At 54.9% G+C, this 24575-nt stretch overlaps 4 protein-coding genes across 7 annotated transcripts in view; 2 read left to right on the forward strand and 2 right to left on the reverse strand.

The window, feature by feature from the left end:
- Positions 1 to 2645, forward strand: part of Agfg2 (ArfGAP with FG repeats 2) — a 36313-nt gene extending 33668 nt beyond the window's left edge. For 2 of the 3 annotated variants that reach the window (XM_032886567.1, XM_032886568.1), the window contains 2 exons: positions 593 to 678; positions 1286 to 2645. In XM_032886567.1, coding sequence (XP_032742458.1) covers positions 593 to 678; positions 1286 to 1533 — 334 coding nt within the window. In that variant the 3' untranslated portion in view covers positions 1534 to 2645. The remainder of the gene's footprint in view (positions 1 to 592; positions 679 to 1285) is intronic. The other variant, XM_032886569.1, reaches the window with a different exon arrangement.
- Positions 2646 to 7235: 4590 nt separating this feature from the next.
- On the forward strand, positions 7236 to 9549 carry LOC116885464 (insulin receptor substrate 1-like). Its single transcript, XM_032886746.1, has 2 exons — positions 7236 to 8019; positions 8190 to 9549. The coding sequence occupies exons 1-2, from the start codon at positions 7590 to 7592 to the stop codon at positions 9242 to 9244; spliced, it is 1485 nt and encodes a 494-aa protein (XP_032742637.1). The 5' UTR covers positions 7236 to 7589; the 3' UTR covers positions 9245 to 9549.
- Positions 9550 to 10016: 467 nt separating this feature from the next.
- Positions 10017 to 11751, reverse strand: Sap25 (Sin3A associated protein 25). The gene is made up of 4 exons (XM_032886751.1): positions 11107 to 11751; positions 10921 to 11024; positions 10703 to 10841; positions 10017 to 10596 (listed from the first exon to the last, which is right to left on the reverse strand). The coding sequence occupies exons 1-4, from the start codon at positions 11285 to 11287 to the stop codon at positions 10097 to 10099; spliced, it is 924 nt and encodes a 307-aa protein (XP_032742642.1). The 5' UTR covers positions 11288 to 11751; the 3' UTR covers positions 10017 to 10096.
- A 60-nt stretch (positions 11752 to 11811) lies between these two features.
- On the reverse strand, positions 11812 to 22812 carry Lrch4 (leucine rich repeats and calponin homology domain containing 4). 2 transcript variants are annotated; one of them, XM_032886753.1, is made up of 17 exons: positions 22513 to 22812; positions 18341 to 18485; positions 18083 to 18209; positions 17796 to 17901; positions 15852 to 15988; positions 15633 to 15745; positions 15418 to 15517; positions 15094 to 15184; positions 14931 to 15004; positions 14768 to 14829; positions 14552 to 14668; positions 14382 to 14450; positions 14205 to 14308; positions 14009 to 14092; positions 13754 to 13839; positions 13281 to 13586; positions 11812 to 12147 (listed from the first exon to the last, which is right to left on the reverse strand). In XM_032886753.1, exons 1-17 carry the CDS (start codon positions 22730 to 22732, stop codon positions 12043 to 12045), a joined length of 2046 nt encoding a protein of 681 aa, XP_032742644.1. In that variant the 5' UTR covers positions 22733 to 22812; the 3' UTR covers positions 11812 to 12042. The 2 variants fall into 2 exon arrangements, with proteins under 2 accessions (XP_032742644.1, XP_032742643.1); XM_032886752.1 differs by having other exon boundaries at positions 11812 to 12978; positions 22513 to 22811.
- Positions 22813 to 24575: the final 1763 nt, after the last annotated feature.

Raw genomic sequence — 24575 nt, forward strand, 5'->3', positions numbered from 1 at the left:
TTATTAAATTGGGTATTTCTTATTTACATTTCAATTGTTATTACCTTTCCCTTTTTCCAGGCAAACATCCCCCTAACCCCTCCCCTTCCCCTTCTCTATGGGTGTTCCCTCCCCATCCTCCCCATTACCGCCCTCCCCCAACAATCACGTTCACTGGGGTTCAGCCTTTGGCAGGACCAAGGGCTTCCCCTTCGCTGGTGCTCTTACTAGGATATTCATTGCTACCTATGAGGTCAGAGTCCAGGGTCAGTCCATGTATAGTCTTTGGGTAGTGGCTTAGTCCCTGGAAGCTCTGGTTGGTTGGCATTGTTGTTCATATGGGGTCTCGAGCCCCTATCTCAGCCTATTCTTGAACCTTAAAGGGGGGCGGGGCGCCTGTCTTGGGTACAGATAGAGACCTGAGCTATTTCCCTTTCTGACCAGTAGGGGGACCAGAGGAGCTGCAGAGCTCCCTCTGTCTCCTGATGGCTCCGTGCTTTTCTAAGGAGAATTCTGGAAGGATCCCTCTTGGGTGTTCCTTGGGAATGTAGCAAGCCGCCCCCTTCGGGAGAGAAGAGACACAGTCAACCAAATTATTGTCCTTGCCTCCCAGGTTCTTCCTTTGGCGACCTGGGGACCTCCAAGCTAGGGCAGAGGCCACTGAGCCAGCCGGCTGGGATCTCCACCAATCCTTTCATGGTGAGCGCTGCCCTGTGACTCTGGAGATGGACAGATCTTTCCAGAAGGTGGTAATGTGGGATATAACAAAGATTCCCTTCCCGGAGTCACTCACAGAGGCCAGAGGAGACTTCTGGTGGCCTTCCCCGTCCCACTCCACCTTCGTTTCTTGAGACAGGGCCTCTCACTGAACCTGGAGCTAGCCTGGTAGCTGGCAAGCCCCAGCGACCCACCGGCCTCTGTCCCTCAAACACCAGGGTTGCAGGCGCACATGTGACCACATCAGCTTTTTATATGGGTGCTGAGGATTCGGACTCAGGTACCCATGCTTTTACCCATGGAGCCAGCACACTCACACCTCACCGCCCCCCCCCCTTTTTTTTTTTTGGAGACTGAGTCACACTGTGTACCCCAGGCTAGCCTGGAACTCATGATCCTCCTGCCTCAGACATCTGAGTGCTGGGGTTTCAGGTGTGTACCTCCACACCCAGCTCTCAGACCCTCAACACCTCACTCCCTTCAGCAGCCCCTCATCTCCCTCGCTGTGTGTTCCTCAAGTACTTGTGCTCTGTGGCCTCTAGCAGTTTTCCTTCCCCCTGATCTATTAACTTTTCTTCTGTCTTTGCAGACTGGATCCTCGGCGTTTGCCTCCAAACCTCCAACCACAAACCCATTCTTGTAGCACTGTGTCATTGGGGGAGGAAGGTGCTCTCCCCTACTTGGGGCGTGGGGGATGACGTCTACTTCTGCTTCCCCCCTCGGAGCCCTGGTGACCATTTGCCTGTGGGGCATCTCTGTGGGTCTGAGGCTGGGGTTTGCCCCTGGTTTGCTGGGCTTACAGATCTGGGAACAGGGAGGTTTGGAAGCGTAGCTTGAGGCTTGCAGATGAATCAGACTCTAGCCTCCCCATCTGCCGCCCGGGGGCTTCCTCTTCCTCTCTAGGAAGGAGCCCCGAAGGAGCAAAGATACCCTCACCAGGAGGCTCCACAGTGGTGTATTCCTGTCAGATCATTAAGTACGAAGGCAGCCTCCGATCCTGTCCCTCCTGGACTGTAGGGAGAGAAGTTAGGCACAGCCCCAGCAGCAGCCTTCCCCCCAGGGGGAGCAGCTTCTCCACACACAACCTTCCAAAGCTGCCGCCACAGTCCTCCCTGACAGAAGGGAAGCGGGAATGTAGGGTAAAGATGAGGTCTGGTGTTGAAAGCCACCAGGCAGCCCTGGGAGTGTGGCGCTTCTGGCGTCCAATACTTTTGTTTTCCAGGCTCAGTTCTTCCTAGCTGTCCCCACATCCTGGCCAGCAGGGTAGGGGAGACTATGCTTGCCCGCCTCCTGTCAAGCACTTTAGTTAGCCCTGTCATGTTTGGATACCAGTGTTTTATATTTATAAATAGAGAATTTTCTAATATAGCCTATTATATACATAAATATATATATATATATGCACACACATATGTAAACAGGTAAACCCCGCCAGCCATTCTGTTTTTCCCAGACAACCCTTTAAGTTGGGGGATGGAGTGCGGGGGGCTTTGGCGCAGGCCTGTAGTCCTAGAACTTGGGGGACTTGGGGAGGAGGATCACAAGTTCAAGACTAACCTGGACAATTTGGAGATCCTGTCTCAAAGGAAAAGGACAGAAAGTGTTAAAAAAGGCTTCGGTGGTAGTGCAGTGGTAGAGCACCTGCCTAGACTCCTCCTGGGGACTTGAAGAATGGGGTAGCTCATGCCCGTGCCTGTACAATCAAACCTGGGGCCCCAGGGCTCCGGAGAGGACAACCAAGTGTCCTGATGCTTTCCAGACCGCCGAGTACCCCAGAGCAAAGCCTAGGCTGTCCAGTGAAAAGTCTATGATTAGCCGGGGAGTTCGGTTTGTTTCTTTTTCTTCTTTCCACATTCCTCCCTCTGCTCCCAAATATCCGCACCAAAGCTTGTTTGGAGGCAATGTTGGAAAAGATTGCGTTTGAAAGGATTAAAAAAAAAAAAAAAAAAAAGAGGCTCGGAGTGGCTTGTTTTGTGCCAGCTGGAGTGGACACAAGTCAGTCAACATGACTGAGCCTTGACTTGGATCTTCCGATCTTCGCTGCCTGGGCTGATAAACACGTGACCTCAAGCAAAGGCTGAACTGCGCACTCTCTGTTAGCGAGAAGATGGGACGGACAGTGAGGGTCCGGATCTGGGACTGGAAGGTGCCACGGGCTGCTGGAGTGTGGCTTTGAGAAGTAAACAGACCCCCTCCGTGCTCTCAGCACCTCCAGCAGTTCCTTACCAGAGGCTACAGTGTCAGCGGCCAGGTGTCTGGGCCGCCTGCGCACAGGATAAACACTCCCCTGCAGCCGTGACCCAGGCCTTAGCCTTGCTGTGTACAGCGAGGCCCCGCCCTGCAGACCTCCGCCAAGAGTTCCTGGCCCTTTAAACTATTCATTCTTAAGATTTCCCTGGTCCTTCCGTAGGGACCAGCAAAGGGATGTGGGAATTAAGTTATCAGTTCCTTTGCTTTATAGACGTTTCTGGAAAGATCTCTAGCTCTTGCTAAGCCAGGCTTGGCCTGCCCTCTGCAGTAAGATTCAATCCCTCCTGTTTCCCTCTAGCCTAGCCTCTCCCCTCCTTCCCTCTCCTGGGAGGGGTGGGGGAGGGAGGTCACCCAGCTGGCCCCTAGCCTTTGTACTAGATTTTTCCATATTTTCTGTTTCTTTTCTCATCTTTATAATGTCAGTCAGTTCCCCCTACCTTATGTCTCCCCATATAGCTTGGCTGTCCTCAGACTGAGTTCTGCTGCCTGTCTCCTGAAGGTTATGTGCCCCCACGCTGGGCTGCTCCTCCCAGGTTTTTGCTGGGGCTATTTTTTGAGACATAATCACAAAGGCTGTGTAGCTCTGGCTTGAGTGGAACTCACTGTGTAGCCCAGGCTGGCCTGGAGCACACTGTGGAACCAAGTATGACTGAATTTCTGACATGCCACCACACAGTTTCACAAGGTGCCTCCTCACCAAAACAGGAATGTCTCTGGGCCTTCTCTTTCCCCCCATTCTGCTTGAAGCCAGAAGTAAGGGCAAAGTTTTGGTTTTGGTTGTTTTTTGTTTTGTTTTGTTTTTTGTTTTTTGTTTTTTTTGTTTTTTTTTTTCGGAGCTTGGGACCGAACCCAGGGCCTTGCGCTTGCTAGGCAAGCGCTCTACCACTGAGCTAAATCCCCAACACCATTGTTTTGTTTTTTAATAACGCAGTGTCCCTGGAACACTCTGGCTCCAGATAACTTTCGTCTTAAAGGGCCCTAGAAAACGAGGCCACTTTGCCCTATGTATAAATCCCAGATTCCAGGGACTCGGCTGGTCCCTGCCTGCCTCGTGGGCCCAGGTCCTCCTAGCCGCCTCCCTCCCTCCTGTCCCTCTGTCTGACGTGGACTCTGGCCTCAGACTTTCCCTGGGCCGAGGCTGGGACTGAAGCCACTGCCCTTGGCAAGGAAGGGCTTAGCAGCCCTCCTCCATCTAACCTCTCAGACCAGTGGCAAGATCCCTAATCGGTGGAAGAAATGAGACGAGTAGGCTTGTTTTTCCTCTCTGCACAGCCTCACCTGACTGCTGTAAATCTGGACGGATTCGAATACTCGCACATATGCACACGGGTGGGAGGGGCTGGCTGGAACAACATACTCGGTCATACATGTATGGCCACGTCCTTCTCTCTGCACAGCCCCTGGACAATGCTCTAGCTAGGCTAGCAGGCGACCGCCACTCTGGCTCAGGTCTGTCTGTCAACCAATCACCCATCGGCAGTTTCTGTGGGTGCTAAGCCTCCTTATATAGCTTACTCCCACCCCTCCCCCACCACACAGAAGAATCAAGGCTATCCCACAGGCTCTCCCCGGGGTTCCTACTCCTGCTAACAAGTGTGGTGCCCCCAATCTAGCAGAGCCTCAAATATTCTACTTCCTGAGTTGCTGGGGTTCCAGAACTAGGAAATAGGGGGCTGAAGAGATGGCTCAGTGGTTAAGAGCACTGACACCACCTCCAGAGGTCTTGAGTTCAAATCCCAGCAACCACATAGTGACTTCTGATGCCCTCTTCTGGTGTGAGGTAAAGATAGCTACAATGTACTACTAAATAATAATAATAATAATAATAATAATAATAATAATAATAATAATGGCTATAAAATATGTGCTTAGGTAGAGCTCAAAGCAGAGTTGTTGCTATGGCAACTGAGGTACGCCAGGCTTCTGGTACCCAGCAGATCAAGTCACCTGGCACTGCTTCCCTAGTGCTCACCTCCTCTCTGTTAGTTAGCCACGCAGGTCCTGCGGTGGCTGCTGCTTCCTGCTTTATCTTTTACCCAGCACTCCAGGGCCGAGTGACACAGAGCGCTTGGAGCAGTCTGTGACAGCAGATGTGATTTCACAAGGACAGATGTTTGCAAGATAACCAGGGAGGCGGGAAGATGGGACGAGACCATTCCTGGATAGCTTCAACTCAAGTTTCCTTGAGATGGAGTCTTGTTCATCACTGCATGCTCTAGGCTTGCAGGCTAGAGAGCTTCTGAAAAGCATCCTGTCTCCACTACCCTTCTCACTCGGGGGCCCCGGCTTTAAGGCTGTGCACTACCATGTCCAGCTCTCCGTGCATCCTGAGTACCCAGCTCGTCTCAAACTTGCACGAGGGCATTATTCACAGGGCCATCTTCCACTGTTTACCAACCGACCTTTGAGCATTTCTTTCAGCCCTGGGTGGGGCTCTGCCCGGTTGGGAAGCACCTGGGGCAGGCCTCAGGCACTAGATGCCCAGACCTGTGGTGCTTGTTGACATGGGTGTCTGCCCTCATGCACACCCGAAAAGGTGCTCAAGGATGTCAACCAGACAGATGATGGTGGTGAACGCCTTTCAGCCCAGCACTTGGGAGGCATGGGTAGGCAGATGTCTGAGGCCAGCCTGGTCTACAAGGAGAATTCCAGGACAGCCAGGACTTCATGAAGAAACCCTGATTTGAGAAAGAGACAGACAGACAGACAGACATCACTTCACTACTGCAATGATTTCTACAGTACTGAAGATCACAGATAGGCCCTAGGCCTCTGCTTGAGCTGCCCTTGAACTATCCTGAGAAAAAGACCCAGTTGTCTTGGTTCTGTTTACCTGGTAGATGGGTTCCTTACCTAAGGGAGCCCCTCCCCAAAATACCCTTCCAGGGTCTCACAGGTTGGCCTTCTCTTCTATACGTTCGTCTTTCCCCGCATGGGTTTTGCTGGCCATGCCTTCATTAGGGAATGCCAGGTCTGCTAAGGCACCATGACTTGTCAGCTAAGCTTTGTCTGACAGAATGAGTCAGGCCACTCCCTCACCCTTGTGACCCTAATATAGAGAAACAAAATATCCCAGGGGCTGGGGACATGGTTCAGTTGGTCCGTTCAAACCCAATAGCCCAAATTTGATCACCAGAATCCACATTAAAAAGTAGAGTTCATGGCTTGCATCATATTCCCCATATTCCTAGAGCAAGATAGAAGACTTCCAGCAGAGCACATGCTTTTTATCCCAACACTCAGAAAGCAGAGGCAGGCAGATCGCTGAGATCCAGGACAGCCAGGGCTCAGAGAAATACACACGCACGCACGCACGCAAAACCCCAACCACTACTATCATTAAAGCTCTCAGGCCCGCACGCCTGAAGTACACAGAGAGCGTCCCTGCCTCAAAAAGATGGAAGGCGAGAACCCACTTCCAAAAGTTGTCCTGCAACCTGCACCACACACATACTAAGTATTTTCAAAGTTGGGTGTGGTAGCACGCACTGTAACCCCAGGCAGGGGAAGTGGAGTCAGACATGCTATGCCTGGGGCTTCCAGGACCGCTAACCTAACCTCCTAGACGAGTTCCAAGCCAATGAGCCTGCCTCGAAAACAAGAGGGATAGCTCTTGAGGAATGATAGCAGAGGCTGTCTTCCGGCCCGCACAAGTATGTGCATTCGTGGTGTGTGATCTCCAGCCCCACCCAAACCTCTCAGGATGCACAGGGTCACTGGGACATCTGCCACAGGATCCAGGCTTCTGTGACCACAGCCACCATCAGGTTCGGGTTCGCCTTTTGGCTTGATGGTGGTGAGGGGCACTTTTAGGAAGGTGTCCCGGAAAGACTAACTCCTTTTTCAAGTGTCTTTCAGCGGCCGTTTGCATGCATGAGAATCTGGTGGGAACGGTCGGTAACCAGAGACCAAGGTTTCCCTATCCTGCGCTATCCATCACTCCAAACTCATCGAAGAGCAGCAGTCAGAGTTCTGCGCATGGCTCAGCAGCCACGGTCCCTGAAGCAAAGGCACAAGCATCGTCTGAGTGGGAAGGGAAAGAACACCGAGGACGACAACTAGAGGCTCAGTGAGGTGGCTCGCTGCTCTCAGGATGGCCCGCTAGGCCACTCTTCTAATAGCTGGTGCCATCACTGCTAACTACAGCCGCTTCTGCACCCTGGCTTTCTAACTTTCGGGCTTTCGAGATTGCCCCAGGCTGCGGCTGGCGGTACTCCTCCACCCCCATATCCAGTCAGCTGATTGGTAGAGACGCACCCCCCTCACTCCCCGCCCCTGTGAAAGTTCGGTCCCAGCGGTGCAGGACTCCTACTCTAGCCTATGAATCCTAAACTCAACTTCCTGCACTCGGGGCGTGGGAGGGTTAACTTGAAGGGGGTGGAGATTCCAACAAGGAGGCTGACCCAGTTGGATCAGCCTCCCTTAGACCTAGGAGTCCTGGTGTCACTGGCCACTGGGACACACGCACCCTGTACAGGCTCCTTGCCCACTCTAAGTCAGGAGAGGGCGTGGAGAGATGCAGGGCAGCTAGGCCGGTTGCAATCTTCCCAAGATTGCAACTTGTCCCAAGCCGGTGGTAGCTCAGGGGACAGGACCCATTCAAATTAGTCCTTCTGAGGACAGTTTACTGCCTTTGGCTGGAGATGAAGCCTGCAGGTACGGGCCCCACAGTCTCCTCTGGGGGCGAGTCCACCGACGTGTCCCTTGGCCCGCCGTTTTCTTGGCCCTGCCCGCCCGACGTGCGGCTCTGTGGCCATCTGAGGAAGCAGAAGTCCCAGCGCCGCCGCTTTTTCGTGCTGCGTGCTGACCCCCCACGCCTGGAGTGCTATGAGAGTGAGAAGAAGTTCTTGGCCAGCGGCTGCCGCCCACCTCGACCCCGGCGTACCGTTAGCCTGGAGGGTGCCTGCACTATTAGCAAGCGCGCGGATGCCCGTCAGCGCCACCTGATCGTCATCTATACCAGCGACAGCAGCCTGGGCGTGGCGGCGGCCAGTGAAGCAGAGCAGCAAGCATGGTACAGCGCCTTGCTCGAGGTGCGCGCCACCGCCGCTGCGGCTGCTGCTACCGCTATGGGTGAGCCCTGGGTGAGCTACGGGGAGGTCAGGGGTTGCTGACTTAGTTTATCTTGAACCCATTTCTCTCAGGATCAACAAAGGTTCAAATCTTAAGCTTTTACACGTCTTGGTCACCTGGGACTCGGTGACCCTACCCCAACCTCCCAGTGACTTGCCCATTCTCTCCAGGTTTCAGTCCCCAAGAGGCCCCTGAGTCTTGGATCTTCGCCCCGTTCCAGGACGTCTGGCCTGTGACACTGCGGTCCAAGGGGCTGGGGAGAGCACCAGGCCTGAGCAGCGGCAGCTATCGCCTGTGCCTGGGTTCTGGGGCCCTGAGCCTCCTGCGGAAGCCGGGAAGCAAAGGCTCCAGAGACAGCCGGGCAACGCCACCACCAGTCCTGCGCTTGTCCTTGCTCAGTGTGCGCCGCTGCGGCCACGCAGACTCCTTTTTCTTCCTGGAACTCGGGCGCTCAGCGCCCATAGGTCCTGGTGAGCTGTGGCTGCAGGCCCCTGATGCAGTGGTGGCCCAAAGCATTCATGAGACCGTCCTGGCTGCCATGAAGAGACTGGGGAGCAGTGCAGCCAGTGGCAAAGCTGAGGCACCGCTGGGAGATTCTCCAAAGGGGGCTTCTGCAGCCCCTGCCCCAGCACCATATGAGATCCCTGCTTCGGCACTGGCAGCACAAGCGAGAAGCCCGGGTGAGAGAGCGAAGCAGGACTATGTCAATCCACTGGATAGGATGGGGTCAGCACCCTCCTACAGGGGGCCAGATCTGGGTGGGGACTACATCGCCATGGGAATGAGGAATGACTATGTGCACATGGGGGGGAAAGCTGCTGAGTACATGTGGATGGCCCCCCCAGGTCTTCCTCCCCCCACCCCTCCCAGGGTAGATCCCAGAAAGGAGCCTGAGGATTGTGAGAGCACAGAGTATGTGCCCATGAACAGATTTTTACCGGGGCCTCTTTACTACGAGTTCAAGGCCAGGGAGCCTGAACGTGGGCATCCTAGTGCCCAGTGTAGCATTAGGGACAGGTGGAGACCCACAGTGGCTCAGCCCCGCTCTTCCCAAGGGTCAGAGCTCTCTGGGGACTACATGTACATCCCTGACTATCCCAGTGCTAGGCTGGGGTCTCTGGACAGCTGCCTCAACTATGTGGACCTGGACCTAGTCCCTCCCCTGGAGGTTCCTGGAGCGGCCCCAGGGAATAGTCCACATAGCTATGCCAGCATCAAGTTCTAGAACTTTCAGGAGATAGGGGAGGAGAACCAAGCATTGGTTAGGGAAGAGAGGAAAAGAAGAGAAAACCTTAGCACTGTTCAGCTCAGCTTCTGCACATAGGAGCCAGGGACTCTGAGGCCACCATGTCCCTTGTGAGGTGCTATGCTGCCCCCTTGCCTGCTCTGTCTCTTCCAGCTGTACTGCCTCAGAAACACCTCAGGAAGAAGTGCTCCAAAGAAATTAGACTCTTAAGAGAAAGTACTAGAACATCTCTCTGCACCCCCACCCCAAACCCAAACAACAAATAAAACACCTACAGAACCAGTCTCGGGCGAGCTGTGGCTGAAGCACGGACGAACTCTCACCCTGGTTTGGGACAGCTCAGTCCCTTCACATGTTGGCAGCTGGATGCCATTGTGTCTTCTCAGCCAAAGCATTATCCTAACCTGGTGTTGCAAAGCGTAAGTCCTAAGGCTCAGAAACAATAGGGGTGAGGAGAGCATCAGGGACCATGTTGGTGGCCCCCAAGCAGCCTGTCCTCCCCTGAGTCATCCTGCTAGGGTCCGAGTCAGGCTCACCTGACCCTTCTCTGGGCCTGGCAGACCAGATCAATTTCCTTACTTCCCCTGCTGTGGACCCAACCCACCCATTAAAGGTGCCCTGCTCCCTGACTATCTTGGCTCAGTGGGCTTCCCTGCCCCGGGGAGTGGGTGACCTGGAGGAAGAATAATTGAGTGTAGTGGTGTAACGGGGCCCAGCCTGCTTCCGCATCCCACGCCCCACTGCAGAGAGCCTGGTTTGCACACTCTGATTTATTGTCAACAAAACGGCCTAGGAGAGGAGACAGCCCCTGTGGAGGGAGGGGAGGGTACACTATGGACGGTGGTTATCGGGGTTCTGTGTGGGTCGTGGGTCAGTGCTTCCAGAACAGCTCTGGCCACCATTGGGGCCAGGGTCTTCAGAGACATAGGCAGGGTCTGGGCAGCTGGCAGAAGACAGGGAGCTTGCCTGGGAGTCGGGGGTCTGCTCTCCCTGGCTCATCTGCAGCAGACCAGCAAGGGCGATCATCTCCGCCTCGCTGAGCCAGGTTGGGGGGCGGGGCTGGGAGGAGAAGGGGCAGCCTTGGGAGGAGGAGGGCTGCACAGAGGAGGACATGATAGGAGGCGGGAGCGACAGCTTTAGCGAGCCCATTGCCTGAGAAGACGGGAAGGGAAGTTTGTCCCACTGGCTCTGAATGGAGAAAGGGAGAGAGAATGTGGGGGGGCTCATTCTCACCTGCTGAGGGGGCTTGGGCAGGTATAGGGGAACACGCTGCCCGGGGGCTAGCAGAGGGTCCAAGAGAAAGACTTCTTCAGAGTTTCTCACCGGGAGCCCTGAGGAAGAGAGCCTGCTAGCTTGGTGGCCTTGGCCTTCCACCCTAGCCCTCAGTGCAGCTTCCTCAGCAACTTCACAACTGAGCTGAGGGGCTGAGAGAAGTACCTGTGTCCCTAGATGCCACCTGCTTCTCTTCTGGATGTCCTGAGGTAGTGGGCATCCTGCCCCAGTCATCATACATAGGCCAAGAAGGATGGCACAGGGTCCTGTTAGACAAAGATATCCCTGACCCACAGCTGGCCCCCTGTGGAGAACAGAAAATGACTGAGCTCCATCTCTTGGCACCCCTGCTACCTTGAGACAGAGTCACAGATTCAACTCACCAGCAGCTGGGATCCTGTATTAGCCTGGCGGCTGGGATCCCAAAGTGGCAGAGGAGTCATCCTTGAGGGGGTGACCTGGTAGGTCCCCCAGGGAGAAAGAGGTACTGTCAATAAAAGAAACAAGATTAGAACAGGCTCTGAATCTCCGGGGCCTTGTGGGTAAAAACAGCAAGACCTGGTGCCTACCTGGGGCTTCTGCAGTCAACTCAGTAGCCAGGTGCCTGAAAGGCAGCAGCTGCTTTCTTTCTGTCTCCGATGGGCTGAGTGCCTGGGGCTGTGAGCTGTGAGAAGGGAAGGACAGGCTTCCCAACTCACTTCCCTTCCTAAAGCTGATCTGAGTCAGTCGCAGGACAAGCAATATACCCATTTCCCGTACCGACCTCCTGGATAATTCTTTTTCGGAAAGAGCCCACAACGCCTCCTAACGGCCCCCACCACGCCCTCACCTGTCCTGCACAGGCGTTTGTTGCTTTTCCATAGTCTCCTCTCCAGAGCTCCAGGCCTTTCCCTGGTCACTGCCCGTGGAGAGGTCTAGCACCTCCGTCGCCTCCTCCTGGCCTGTGTCCCATGGCCCAAGCCAAGGCAACATCCTGCGTCTGGTGAAGCACCAGGCAATACCCACCGCCGTGCTTGCGTGCCGCCCTGACTACATGAGCGCCCAAGGCCTAGCCCACCTCAGAGGTGTTGCCACGACGCCTGCGCTAGCGTTTCGCCAGCCACGTGGCACGCTCCCACCGGGTACTCAAGGGCTCCCCCTGGCGGCAAAGGCATGGGGCACTTGTGTCTGTACAGCTCCTCTGCCGGAGGCACAGAAACAGCACTCTACGCTGGGACTCAGTTGGGGACTCGGGTCCCCAAGATCGCGCATTCATGGACAGGCAGGAACACACCTGAGGGCCAACCTACAGGCCTTTGGGCTTCTCTTTATTGTGTTTGACACAACACTCTTCACCCAGATAGGGGCTGCACTCGAAGCAGCCTAAGGGCAGGGGGAATACCCAAGACCAATACTACACACAAGACCATGGTCACCAAGTCCTTGTTAATTGGCAGGGCCCAGGTGTCATCTGCTCCCAGGTAAGGTCCGGTGGTAGTTGGGGCCCAGAGCCCCAACCTCTACCCCTAAGGCTGTTCCAGAAGTGCGTGAAGGACAGCAGCGATGTGAGGGAGGCCCCTTCCAGGGGCCCCTTCCTCTTCCAGGATGTGGTGGGGCTGGCACAGGGACTCCTGGGGGGAGGGGCCCAGGTTAAGTTTTCCCGTCGAATTACCCCACAAGGTTAAGAGGGTGGGGGCTCCTGGTGGACACTGACCCATGCCTGGGGACACATGACACATGGAAGCTGGCAGCAGATAACACAGGGGGCCTGGGCAGGAGGCCTGTCATTTCCAAAGGAAATGCTTGCACAGGCAGGTAGCCCAGGCAGGACAGGGCCTGGCCGAAGCAGGAGCTCACACAAGCACACACAGAGGTGACAGTCTATACAGTTTATACACAGAGCTGGGAGCCCATACTGGGCTCACATCCCCTACAAATAGAGTTCTCTCTACAAAACAGAGATAATTTAGCTCCCCATAGCAGCCAGTAGGGGGAGGGAGGACAGATAGGGAAAAGCCGAGTTCCTGTCATCCCTGGGGGACAGGATGGAGGTGGGGGTGGGGGCAGAGGGCTGGTGGGGAGGACCCGAAGGTACCGTCAGCACTAACGGTAAGGGCTACTGTGGGCACTAGAGTGGGCTTCTGAGGTCAGTGTTTGTGAGGGTACACTAGTGTCTTTGGTAGGGCTGAAGGCACCACCGGTGGGGACAGGCGAACAGGAGGTCTTATAAATAGAAGGTGGGGAGGGAAGGGGTAACGTGGGTCCTAGGAGCCCAGGAGCCGAGTGTAGACGACATAGAGCAGCAGCATGGAGACCACGTAGAAGAGGAGGAAGCCACCCAGACCAGAGGGGGGCTGGACTGGGACAGGGGCCTTGCCCCCAGCCAGGATCACAGCCTCCAGGATGGTCTGCAGCCCCTGGGCGGTGCCCCGGAGGAGATCCGAGGGCGAGCACAGGTCAGCCTGGGGAGGGAGGACAGGGCAAATGGACAAGGACAAATAACACAAGTTAGCAGCATCAAGCCACAGGCCTTCCCACCCTGCCCTCACAAACAAGGACCACAGCCAGAGCCATACCAACATGCAGACATGCAGGACAGGGAGACAGGAGAAGAGAGCAGGGCAGGAGATGTGAGGGGTGGGACCAGGACACATGCTTCCTGTAGGAGCAAACACCCCTGTGGATGGAACTCCGCCCCTCATGCACAGTATCCAGCTGAGCCCTAGGCACCGATACCCTCCAGAGCAAAGCACAGCCCTCATACCTCGGGCACACCCATTTTCCGACAGGCCTCTAAGAAACTCTCTACATTCTTCCGAGACTTGAGGGCACTGAGCTTTGGCTGAAGACGGAAGAGAAGGGAAAGGAATTTGGAAAGGCAAAGCCAGAGTCCCGTCCCTTCACCTCTTCGTCCGTTTGGGCTGCCACTGACCACAGCAGGTGAGGGCACATGAATGAAGGGCACAGAGCGGGGCCGCAGCTGGTTCGCCAGCTGGCAGAGGATGACCCCGTTGGCGAGAGCCTCTGCCAGGTCCTCAGGTAGGGGTTGCTGCAGCCGTGACTCTAGGATCTGGAAGCAGAAACAGGAGGAGCAGGCAGGGTCAGCAGGGTCACACCATCCCTTCCCTTCTCCATGACAGCTCTAGAACAAGGAGGAGTTGTTGCAGGCTGTGTGGGTCCTGAGGAAGGAAGGGAAGGGGGCGCCATACTGGGCCAGGCCTCCCTCTCTTTGCTCACCTGGCGGAGTTGGGATATTAGCTCCTTCTCCTCTAGAATCTGAGGAAACGGCCGAGGTCTCAAAACAGACTCTGGAGAGGAAGGGCCTGGAAGGAGAAGTGGGATGATGGGTAAACTCTGGAGCCTGCTTCCAGGTCTGATACCAACACCAACTCTGGCCTAGGGGTTTTCCATGGACAGGGACGACACCCTAAGAGACACAAGCCCCAAGAGATGGGAGTCCTGCCAAGGTTAGTGCCAGGAAGACAGACTTACTTGAGCCACTCTGAGAAGAGGAGCGGAAGAGGAAGCTGTTTGGTCTCTGAATGGAGCCCAGTGGCCTGGGAACAGGAGCTGTCACTGGGGAGAAAGCCAGGGACAGGCAAAGAGACATCCCCTCAGTAGTCCATTCTTCCTTCAGGCCTCTATGGTCCAACCACCTCCAAGCCATCACCTAAAGACGCTGTCCTACCTGGTCCAGATACAGGAAGGGGGTCCTGGGAGGTGGGGGGTAGTGTGGGAGCTCCCTGCTCCCCTGAAACTCCCAGTTGGGCAGCACTGGACTTTGGTGGGCCACTGAGGAGAAAAGAAGGGACTCAAAGAAGGCCACAAGGAAGGCATAGGGAGGTGGACCTCAGAGGACACCTACTTGCAGGCGGTCTGTGTGGATGGGGCCGAGGCACCTGCTCCAGTAGCCCTGATCCCCCGCTTTGGGATGCTGGAAGAAGAGAACCAAGCCGGGCAGTCAGGCCGCACATTCAGTAGAACAAAAGTCTGAGAGACGTTTGCATCTGCCCCTTCCAGGCCTTGAGCCCTCACCTGTCTTTCTTGGAGGGCCCCCACGCCCCACTCTGTTGCTGTAGCCGCCGCTCCCGCTCTTGCCACAAGTGCAAAGTGTCTGGGCGCCGCCTCTCCTCCCCTGTAGGCTCCTCCCGCCTGGCAGAAGACAGGGCGAGAGAGACCTTTGTCAGGTGAAGGGGAGGCGCCCAGGGCTGCTGGGTAGGAGGCAGAAGAGAGGGCTTGGGATGGGAATACCTGCTGCTAGATGGCCTCTCCATATCCCCAGCTGCAAGGCTTAACTCAGAAGGCAGCGGCTCCTGAAGAGAGGACAGCAGAGCTGAAGAGAGGCCCGGCCCCGTTTACCTCACTTCCCGTTCAGTGCCTCTCCACCTGCCAGGGAACAGACCTGGGTCCTAACCTCAGCTGCACTCCGCTCGTCGTCCCCAGGAACGTGACTGTCAATGAAGTCAATCTGCTCCAGGTCTCCATCACCTGCAAGACCAGGGCATGTCAGCAAGCAAGCAGGAGGGGCTTCCAGGCCCACAGCCACCATGACTTTTTGGGAGAACTCTGTTGCTCACCAGAGCCATCTTCCCTAGGTTGTCTCGGCCCCCGGGGCTCCCGAGCCAGCTCTGAGATCCGGAAAGACAGCTCTGAAAAATCATCTGTGGACTTTAAGGCAGAAAGGCAGAGATGGGACCTGGGCTCCCTGCAGCGCTGGGAACCACATGGGCTCAGGCTGCACAGCAGAGACTGGGGTCAGGTGCAGGGCCAGCCTCTTGGGGATGGTAGGCGGATGAGCCCCAGCCATGACCTCTACCAGAGATATCAACATATAGGGTTCCCAGTACCAAGTTTCCCTCCCAGATGACATCCCCAAATGTCTTTACAAAGGAGGTCCTTACCTCATTTCCTGACCACCTCTTGCTGCCACTGTCAACACTATGGAAGCCTGAGTCCAGGCCACCATCATAACGACGTCCCGGAAATAAATCTTCAGCAGGGCTGAAGCAGCCAGGAAGACCCGATCAGCCCCAGGCTGGCAGCACCACTACCCTCCCACTGGAATCCAGGAGAGTTCTTTGGTCCCAAAAAGGGGATTCCTTCCCCTGGGCCTTACCAGGGACTAAAACTTGGGGGGCGGGAAGGGACCAGGTCCCCGAGGGCAGCTCCCCGACGGCCAGCTTCCATTGTTAAATACTTGAAGATGTGAAGCTTCCCCTTTAGGCATATCTGTGAGAGGGACACATGCACAAGAATGAGGTGGCTCCCCAAGCCCTGAGACCCCCACACTACCCACAGCACCTGTGTCCTTAGGTCCACCCAGGCTGCACCTTACCTGGGCAGGGGGACTCTGAAGGGGGTTGCTATCCAGCAGAATGACCTGCAGGTGCCTGAGGCGGCAGAAGGAGACTGGGATTCGGGAAACACGGTTACAGGAGAAATCCAGGCGGACCAGAGGAAGGTCCCCCAGCTCTAGCGGCAGGGCAAAGGGAGAGTTAGGAGAAGCCCAGGCCTGAGGCCTTGAACCCTCTTCCTTTAACTTGGCTCTGAGCAGTCAATCACCCTGGCTCCATCACAGCATCTCCAACCCTGGCTGGCTCAGCTCGCTCCCCAGAAACAAAGGGCTGCTGCTCTCCTCACTCAGCTGAGCAGAGCCCATCCACTTCAGCTGCTGCTCAGCCCTATGCGCCCTCCTCTCCTGCCACCCCCACCCGGAAATCCATCCTACATTCTCCAGCGAGCAGCACAAGACACAAACCTACTGATGTTACTGCTCAAAAGCCTCCCATACCACATGGCCAGGACTGCTAAAGTAACCGCAGTCCCAACACTCACAGGGGAGGCAGGAGAAGTGGGGTTCAAGGCCATTCCTGCCTACACGCTTAGCTGGAGGCCTGCCTGAACTACAAGACACTACGCCCCAAAAAACAAAACAAAAAAGACAAAATTCCAGCCAGGTAGGTGGTGCAAGCCTTTAATCCCAGCACTTGGGAGGCAGAGGCAGGCAGATCTCTGTGAGCTCCAGACCAGTCTGGTTTACATAGTGAGACCTTGTCTCAACTAAAGAAGACAAAACTCCTTGGCTTCATGCATTTTGGAACAGAAAAGTAATGAAGACACTTAAAGACTGGGAGGGCAGAGGGCAGAGGGCAGAAAGGGGTGGAAGGAGGCAGGGAAAATGCACAGTCATTACTGTTGGTCTTCAAGGCCAAGACTTCCTGCCTCCCTCTAGCTTGTCTTTCTGACTGTCCAAGCTAAAACAGGCTATCCCTGCCTTCGTGCTCTGTACATGGTGCTCCTCTGCCACATGGTGCTCCTCTGCCTGGATGAAGGATGGAACGTCCTCTATAGTCGACCCTGCTCCCCTCTCCTGGGTTCCCAAGCCTCCTGCTTTAGCAGTTCCCTATGAATGGCTGTCTCTCCTCCATTAAGCCACTAAACCTTTGAGGGTTGGTCTCGGGTCTCAGTCACATCTATCAAGCTCCCCACCTGAAACACAGGAAGCACACAGGCCAGAGCAGTGCGACTATCAAATGCGGGTACGGGGCCCCTCCCAGTCAGAGTCCCCGAGAGGAGACTCAAGAGCATCACCTGACTAGCGCTGGTTGTTTCAAGAGCTCTTGCTGGGGTGAGGTGGGTGTCGGTGAGCCTTCAGGTCCCTTCCAACCTTAGGATTCTACAGTTGCCTGACTCCCTCCTACCTTTCTTCCTGCCCTGTCTCCACACTCCTAAAAGCAGAACTAGGAGTCCTTGCCTTCTCGGCCTTGAGGGTTGCCATGGTCAGAAGCAAAGACAACTGTTTGCTGTTTGCTTTAGATACTGAGACTCCCTGAGCGACTAAGGCAAGGTTATTTTTAAAAGATTTCTTGCCTGTGACTTCCCCGAGTAGAAGCATTATTTCAAGTTAAATGTTTGGGTCCCCCTCCCCCATTTTGTATGTTGACATCATAACCGTTAAAGTGATCAGTACTAAGAAGTTGGGCCTAAGGGTGGTAACTCAGGTCACGAGGGCAGAGTCCAGAGAGGATTAGCATCCTTACAAAATAGAGCGCAAAGACCCTGGAGCTCTCTCTGCCCTGTTGGTGAGGACACAGACAGTGGTTGGTGTCTTGTTATCCACAGAGAGCCCTGATACACCAGGCCATACAGCACCTGATCTAATTGTGGGAAAGCCTGTGCCACTGAGAAGCCACCAGGGTATGGCCTGTGCTACTGCAGCTGAGCTGATGAAGACATACATACACACTCGCACGGACGCCATCTGCTTCGCGCTCCTTACCATCAGGCAGGGTACTGAGCTGGTTCCTTCGAACATTGAGATCCCGCAGGGAACGGAGGCTACACAGCTCCACGGGGAGGGACTGCAGCTCATTGCTGCTCACATCCTAGGTCAGAGAAGGCTCTATAAGCCTGGATCAGCGGAAATCGCTCTGCTCTCTCTCTCTAGCTACTTGCCTTTCCCAAGCCTTTTCTGGAGGGTGCTTCCTACCTTTCTCTAGCCACCCCCCAAAAGGCCCTGGGCCCTGGCTCAACAGGCCCTCTCTGGCCCTTGCCCCTTATTCTCACAAGCTGCCGCAGGCTTCCTAAGGTGCTGATGTCCGGAGGCAGGGCTCCTAACTTGTTGTTGCTGATGATAAGCACTCGAAGGGGCAGCTGGCAGATGTAGGGTGGCAATGATGACAGCTGGTTCCGGCTGTGGAAGGGAGGAAGGCAGCAGGCTCACTCCCCAGGCAAGGCATCTAGCACCGGGCCCCCGCCGGGGGCTGGGAGGACCACTGGGAGGGCATACAAGGTCTTCAAGGCCCCCAGAATAAGCCCCACTACCTGAGATTGAGGTAGGTGAGGGCTGTGAGATTCCCCAAGGCTGGGTTCAGACATCTCAGGCAATTGTGGTAGAGGCTCAGGCCTTCCAGGGACACCAGCTGGCAAGCTGCCTCAGGCACCTCGGGGAACCGGTTCCGAGACAAGTCTAAGGAAAGTAAGGGTCCGGAAGGAGCTGAGAAAAGGCTTAGCCTCTCACAGGGGGGCTAAGTGTCCCCTAGAGCAGCTGCCCAGCTCCCTATCCCCCACTGACCTAAAGAATCAAGCCCACAGCGTTAAAGTGAGAGTGATAAAGGCCTGCCACACAGGAATGACAACGACCTGTGTTCAATCCCCCAGAATCCATGTATAAAAAAGCCAGCTATGGCAGTGTTCACTTGCAATCCCAACTAGAGAGGCGGAGATGAGTGGATTCTTGGTGCTCATTGGCCAGTTGACCAGTCAGCTGATTCTGTGACCAGGTCAATGAACAGACTCTGTCTCAAAAAGGCAAAGTGGAAGGTACCCGAAGAGCAGCTGAGCTTGACCAACTAGCTTCTACAGGTGTGTGCACACATATGTAACACGTGAACACATGCACGTTCATAAACCTAGCCTCCCAGGGGAGGCAAGTCTTCTACAAACCAAAGCACATTATAAGCATGACCAGGAAGGCAAAGAGCAGGCCAGAGGGACACAGCCAGGGAGGCCCAGACTTGGGAGGGTAATAACAGACCATAAACATAATCTTTAAATTCACAAATGAAATTACATGTAATGGTCCATGCCTGTAATTGCAGCAATCAGAATGCTGAGAGGGAAGAATCAAGAGTTCAGGACTCGAGTCTGTCCCACTCAGCAAAAAAATAGGACAAATGAAGACTTCTGGTAGTGTACAGGCAGGGTTGTGTAACACTGTGGTTGTGTATGCTGAGATGTCAGGAGAGCCGAAAGGCGGGAGATCACACAAGGGGACCCTGCTTATAAAGAGAGTCAGGGAGATAAAGAGAAGGCTCAGTGAATAACACTAACTCCACAGGCGCCCTCGAGGATCTGAGTTTAGACCCCAGCACCCATGGGAAGCACTGGACATGACACACACCTGTGACCTCAGTGCTGTGGGGAGGGGTGGGTGGTAGAGGCCGGGAGACATTAACTGGGCCTGTGCAGTGATAGAGCAGCACCCCAACATCCTCTTCTGGCCTCCATGTAGCATGCACTCACTCTCCCCCGCCCCCATCAAAAGCCAGGGCCTGCTTAGGGCTGGATGTGACTCAATGGGTCTAGCACATGGCAGGCTCTGGATGTGATCCCAGCACAAGAAAGAGAAGTTGAAAAGAACAGTAAGGTGATAGGCAGGAAAGGTCAAGATCAGAATACAGAAACCTCTGGGGGGCCCCTCCTCCTAGCTTCAACCTGTTTTCAACACAGGGAAGAAATCACCAACAAGAGATTAAGTGAGAACCTAACACTTGGCTAATTTTTCATGAGCCTCAAGGACCAAAAGACTAGGAATGTGTAGCTTCAGGAGGTCAGAGAGGGAATGGCAGAAGGCTAAGCTGGAGCTGGGAACCAAGTTCTCAGAGTACTCAAGGGCGTTTCACTGGCGTTCCCAGGTCCCCAGGCTGGCTGCCCTTCCAACCTCAGCAGCGTTCCTCTACTTCCTCTCTGCCCTGTGCCTCAGGTCCATGAGCAGAGCAAGGAGTACAGGTGGGAGGCTGACACCCTCTGGTCAAAGACTGGCTCACTATGGCAGTGGCAGAGGCAAGCCTGCGGCTCTGTCCAGTGTGGAGACACAGACCACAGACCCCTAGAAGCCTGTATCTCTGTCTGTTCTGTTCAGCATACCCTAGGTGGTGTCTGGGTATTTGAGGGGACATCCCAGGCCAGAGTGGATGTGAGCCTCTTTAAGGGCCCCCTTCTTCAGTAGAGGGCATAAGCTCAGAGGAAGAGAAGCTGGGGAACATTCCCCCAAGGAAATGTGTCTTGTGACAGGAAACGGAGTAGAAACAATCCATTAGGCTGTGGCTTGCACATGCTTCCCAGGGGATATTAGCCTGATGCCTAAACACTGCTCTGCTTGCTCTTCTTTGCCCTGCCGCAGTGCACACAGACAGAGCTAGTATGGAAGACCAGTTCTGGAGAGGGTGGGAGGCTGCATCTGGTCCTCCCCCATGCCCAACACCTGCCTCTTTCCTTTGTGTTCACAAATGCAGTAAGTGTGTTATGTATGCATGCATGGGAGTGGAGAACAAACTGGGACCGGGTAAAGGGTAGAGGGGCAGAAGTCAGGGGCGGAAGGAGCCCAGGCTGGAGGAGGCAGGGCTCAGGGGCACAGGATGTGGTCTGTGGGAGAATGATCGACACTTCTCCTTTGCTAGAACTTGCCCTGCCCCAACCCAGGTCTCTACCAGTAGGCCAAGGGAACACGATCCTTGGTTGTCAGGGATTCCACAGAGGGAACAATCAGGGAAGTCAGCAAGCAGGAGAGGGTTCAGAATAACCCAGCAGCATAAGCACTTAGCTGGGTTGGAGGGTAAACAGAAGACAGGGCGCCAGGTAACTCTGGGCTTCTCTTATACACACACAGCCTCCCAGGCTGGGACCCAGCTTGGAGAGAGAAGACAGGAGGACGCTGGACAGAGTGGAACCCACCTGCCTAGAACCTGGGCTCCAACAAGACTGAAGAAGGCAGAGAGGGGTTTTCAGGAGGCTGGGAATTTCCCACCTCAGCACACAAGTGAACCTGCACCCGGGGGAGCCCTAGCTGCACCCAGAGCCGGAATGTTGAAGGAGGAGACTGGGTTGGGGCAGGAGCTGGGAGGGGCTGGGAGGGCCTGGGAGGGCTTGGTAGTTTTCCCAAGAGTCCACTCACTGAGACAGAGCCCTGAGGAAGTAAAGAAAAACATTTGGTCTTTGTCAAAAAACAAGCAAGGGGGGAGGGGAAAGGGAACAGACGGCCAGTGTCACACAGCTGCTGAGGTCAATCTGGAGCTTGGGGGTTGGGGGGACCTGGGAGGGGTAAGGATGGCTCCTGGGGGCTCACCCATTCCCAGGATTCATTCGACTGTGTAGGGAAAAAGAATTTTCAAACAGAGGGATTTAAACTTTTTCTCTCCAGGGCTGAAAGGGGAGCCCGGCTGTGTGTGAGTGAGGTGAGCAGGCACCTGCCTAGCAATGGTGCTCTTTGATCCTGGACCAGGAGAGGAGAGGAGTCAGCCCAGACTGGGGTGGGGCTCCGGGAATGCAGCCCTCTGTTGTGATTCCCCGCCCTCAGCTGCCAGCCCAAGTCCATAGGCTGCCTCAGCAGCTGAAGCCTGACTCACCTGTCATAGTACAGTCCCCAGTGCCTAGCCATAACAGACCCAAGGGTAGAGTGTACATGAGTAGAGGGATCTCGAACACACACACACCAGGGTGGAGGGGACATGATTAGTGGGATCCTGAGGGCAGGACTGGAAGGAGAGTCTCCAGGGGGCCAGCACTCTTAGCTAAGAGATACAATGTCTTTCCTTTCAGCAAGCTGCCTCAAGTTCCTCCCCTAAGGGAAAAGCAAACTTGTAGGGTTCCTATGAGGTCACAAACTCCATAGTGACCTCACAGAGCCAGGATAAAGGGGTCCGGGATAATTAAAAGTTAAGGGCGGGAGATTCACTTCTTTCACAAAGACAGGTTGGGGTGGACAGAAGAGAGGGGCTGGAACTTGGGGAGACTGCGGAAAAGCAAGCAGAAACTTCGGGTTGTTAGGGGCGACCCTTAGGGAAGGGATAACCGGGGCTTGTTGGGGTCGAAGCGGACGGGTGAGGACGGAGTTGGAAACGACTTAAAGGGCGAAAGAATGCAGCAATTAATGATATTATACACGGAGGCTTGCTTTAAGAGCTGATTAGATCTAAGGTTGAAGAAGCCAACAAGGTGAGGGCGGGACCATGCTACAGGTGCGCAATATGCAAATAAAGGAAGAGTTTCACAGAGTTCTGCCAAAAGTGTTCTGTGCACTCTTGAAGAGAACTCATTGTCCAGTGGTTCTTAGAGAGGGGAGGGGAGGTCGCGGGCTCAATGCCAATCCCAAGGGGCGAGCATTCAAGACTGCCAGGTGAAGGGGTGGGTCTGATTCGAACGCGAGGCGGGGCTATGCAAATGAGGGTCGCGGTCCAGTGTGGGTCCCCTGCTCTCTGGGCACCAGCGCAACTCACCAGCCTGGGTGATATCTGACAGGTCGTAACTGCGGGCCGCGCCCCGGGGGAAGTGCTTCAAACGCCGGTTGGACAAGTTCAGGGTCCCGGTGGCCACAGCCTCCTCTAGGGCTCGTTCTGCGCTACGGCTCCCGGGCAGACCAGGAGACCCTGGCACGGAGACTGAAGCTGCAGCTTCCTCACCCCCGGCGGCGAGTGGGCCCGCTACCGCCGCCGCCATCCGCTCCCGGCGGCTCCCCTTGCCTGACTGACGGCACCGGCCGGCCCTTCTCGCCCTTCCCCCTCCTCGGAGCCGCCGTAGTCGCCACTGAAGGGAGGAAGCGAGGGTCAGGAACCCCTCGGACCAATCACGAACCACAGATGCGTTAGACGTGCCCAATCAGAAAACGGTAAAGGGGTGGAGCCTCTCAATTCTAGACTACACTGAGGTACGGGAGGGGGTAAAAGCGGAGCACCCCGCCAACGGCCGCGGTTCCTGGTCGGCCCGCCCCGCGCAGTGACATCCAATCACAACTCTTGAGTCTAGAGATGGAGCCAATGAGACCCACCCAGGAGGCGGGGACTACAGCTCTCAACTTTAGGGCATTTGAGACCCAGAGACCACAAACCTGCGGGTCAGTCCCTCTTTCAACCAAGACCAATTGCAATGTAGATACAGGCGAGTGACTGTGAAGAAAACCAATTAGAACCTTCGAAAGGAACCTGTCCCGGCCTCTTCTCTGAGGGAAGGTTCTGCCTACCAATAGCATGCACTAGGAGATGCCCCTTTTGCTAGACAGAAGGAGGGTGAGCTAGAATTTTTGAGACCCAGGTAAAGACAGTAAACGCAGCGCGCTGGGCGGGCTGACAGTGCAGGGTTAGAACTGGATGCTAGCTGAAGGAGCAAACCAGCGTCCGGGAAGTGAGAAAGGGCGAGGGATGCCCCAGTGAGCACTCAGGCTGTTGTCTCAACAGAAGGGACCATTTTCGCCTGCGCAGTCTTGAGTTCCTACGGGAACGCCTGGGTTGACCAGTGAGAAAGTCATCAGACCTGCCATCTTCACCAAAGTTCCCCTGGAGAAGACTTGTGACGGTCGGCCAAGTTTTAGAGACTAGGAAGGATCTCATGGCCTCTAGAACAAGATCTTTGGGGGGGGGGGTTGTTTGTTTGTTGGTTTTCCGAGACAGGATTTTTCTGTGTAGCCCAGGCCTCTGTAAACCAGGCTGGCCTCGAACGCAGTGTTCTCCGCCTGCCTCTGCTTCCCGAATGCTAGGACTAAAGGCGTGCATCATCACCGCCCAGCTAAGACCTTCGTTTTTTATAAATGAGGAAAGGGAGGCTGGATAAATCTCAGGTTTCCACATAGAACTTTTCCCCCGACTTTCATAACAGACTTTGTCTATTGGAAACCTCTTATTTAAAGCCGGATGTGGTGGCATGAGCCTGTCGTGACAGTTCTTAAAAAGAGGAGGCAGAAGGATCAGGACTTCGAGGTCAATTCTAGGCAAGCCTGAACTACATAGCTACATAAATAACTTTTTTAAAAAAAGTACAAGAAAGAGTCCCAGATGTGAGAGATATTAGTAAAAGAATACTTTTTTAAAAAAGATTTATTTACTTTAAAAAGAATGTTAGCTTTAATGAACCTTCTGTGTGGCTTCGAGTCACTAGGAAAGAGGCTCTCCAGCACCCTTAATCGCCTTGGCTCCTCCAAGGTTAATCCTGTGGTAAAGCATGCCACTAAGCATCTCTCTTCCCCTTGGGCACCTCCACTGCTTACCAATGGGGCTATAGCTGTGGCTAACATGGCCCCGTAATTTCAGTCTTTTTTTTTTCTCAATGTGGGTGTCGTGGTGACCTAAAGGAAAGAGAGAGACTGGCTTTCTGAGACAAGATCTGTAGCCCTAGCTGGCCTCTAACTAGTGATGTAGCTAGGAGCGACCATGAACTCCTGACTGTCATCACCTCTCAAGTGCTGGGGTTACAGGTGTGCACCCTCATGCAGGACTCGCTTAGAGAGCTTAAAATCTTCTGTAGTGACAGCCTCGTCACCAGTAACCAAAGTTGTCCTCTTGTCTCAAGT

Source organism: Rattus rattus, chromosome 16 (genome assembly GCF_011064425.1).
Source record: "Rattus rattus isolate New Zealand chromosome 16, Rrattus_CSIRO_v1, whole genome shotgun sequence".
Classification (NCBI taxonomy): Eukaryota; Metazoa; Chordata; class Mammalia; order Rodentia; family Muridae; genus Rattus; species Rattus rattus.

What these genes read in the sequence shown, in the direction of transcription:
- LOC116885464 (XM_032886746.1), top strand. Translation starts at nt 7,590, where the DNA reads ATGAAGCCTGCAGGTACGGGCCCCACAGTCTCCTCTGGGGGCGAGTCC. An exon ending in GGCTGCTGCTACCGCTATGG is followed by an intron (nt 8,020 to 8,189) that starts GTGAGCCCTGGG and finishes CATTCTCTCCAG; the next exon opens with GTTTCAGTCCCCAAGAGGCC.
- Sap25 (XM_032886751.1), bottom strand. Translation starts at nt 11,287, where the DNA reads ATGGGTATATTGCTTGTCCTGCGACTGACTCAGATCAGCTTTAGGAAG. An exon ending in GTTGACTGCAGAAGCCCCAG is followed by an intron (nt 11,025 to 11,106) that starts GTAGGCACCAGG and finishes TTTTATTGACAG; the next exon opens with TACCTCTTTCTCCCTGGGGG. An exon ending in ATACAGGATCCCAGCTGCTG is followed by an intron (nt 10,842 to 10,920) that starts GTGAGTTGAATC and finishes TGTTCTCCACAG; the next exon opens with GGGGCCAGCTGTGGGTCAGG.
- Lrch4 (XM_032886752.1), bottom strand. Translation starts at nt 22,732, where the DNA reads ATGGCGGCGGCGGTAGCGGGCCCACTCGCCGCCGGGGGTGAGGAAGCT. An exon ending in CTCTTCTCAGAGTGGCTCAA is followed by an intron (nt 13,840 to 14,008) that starts GTAAGTCTGTCT and finishes TTCTCCTTCCAG; the next exon opens with GCCCTTCCTCTCCAGAGTCT. An exon ending in GGAAAATGGGTGTGCCCGAG is followed by an intron (nt 12,979 to 13,280) that starts GTATGAGGGCTG and finishes CTCCCTCCCCAG; the next exon opens with GCTGACCTGTGCTCGCCCTC.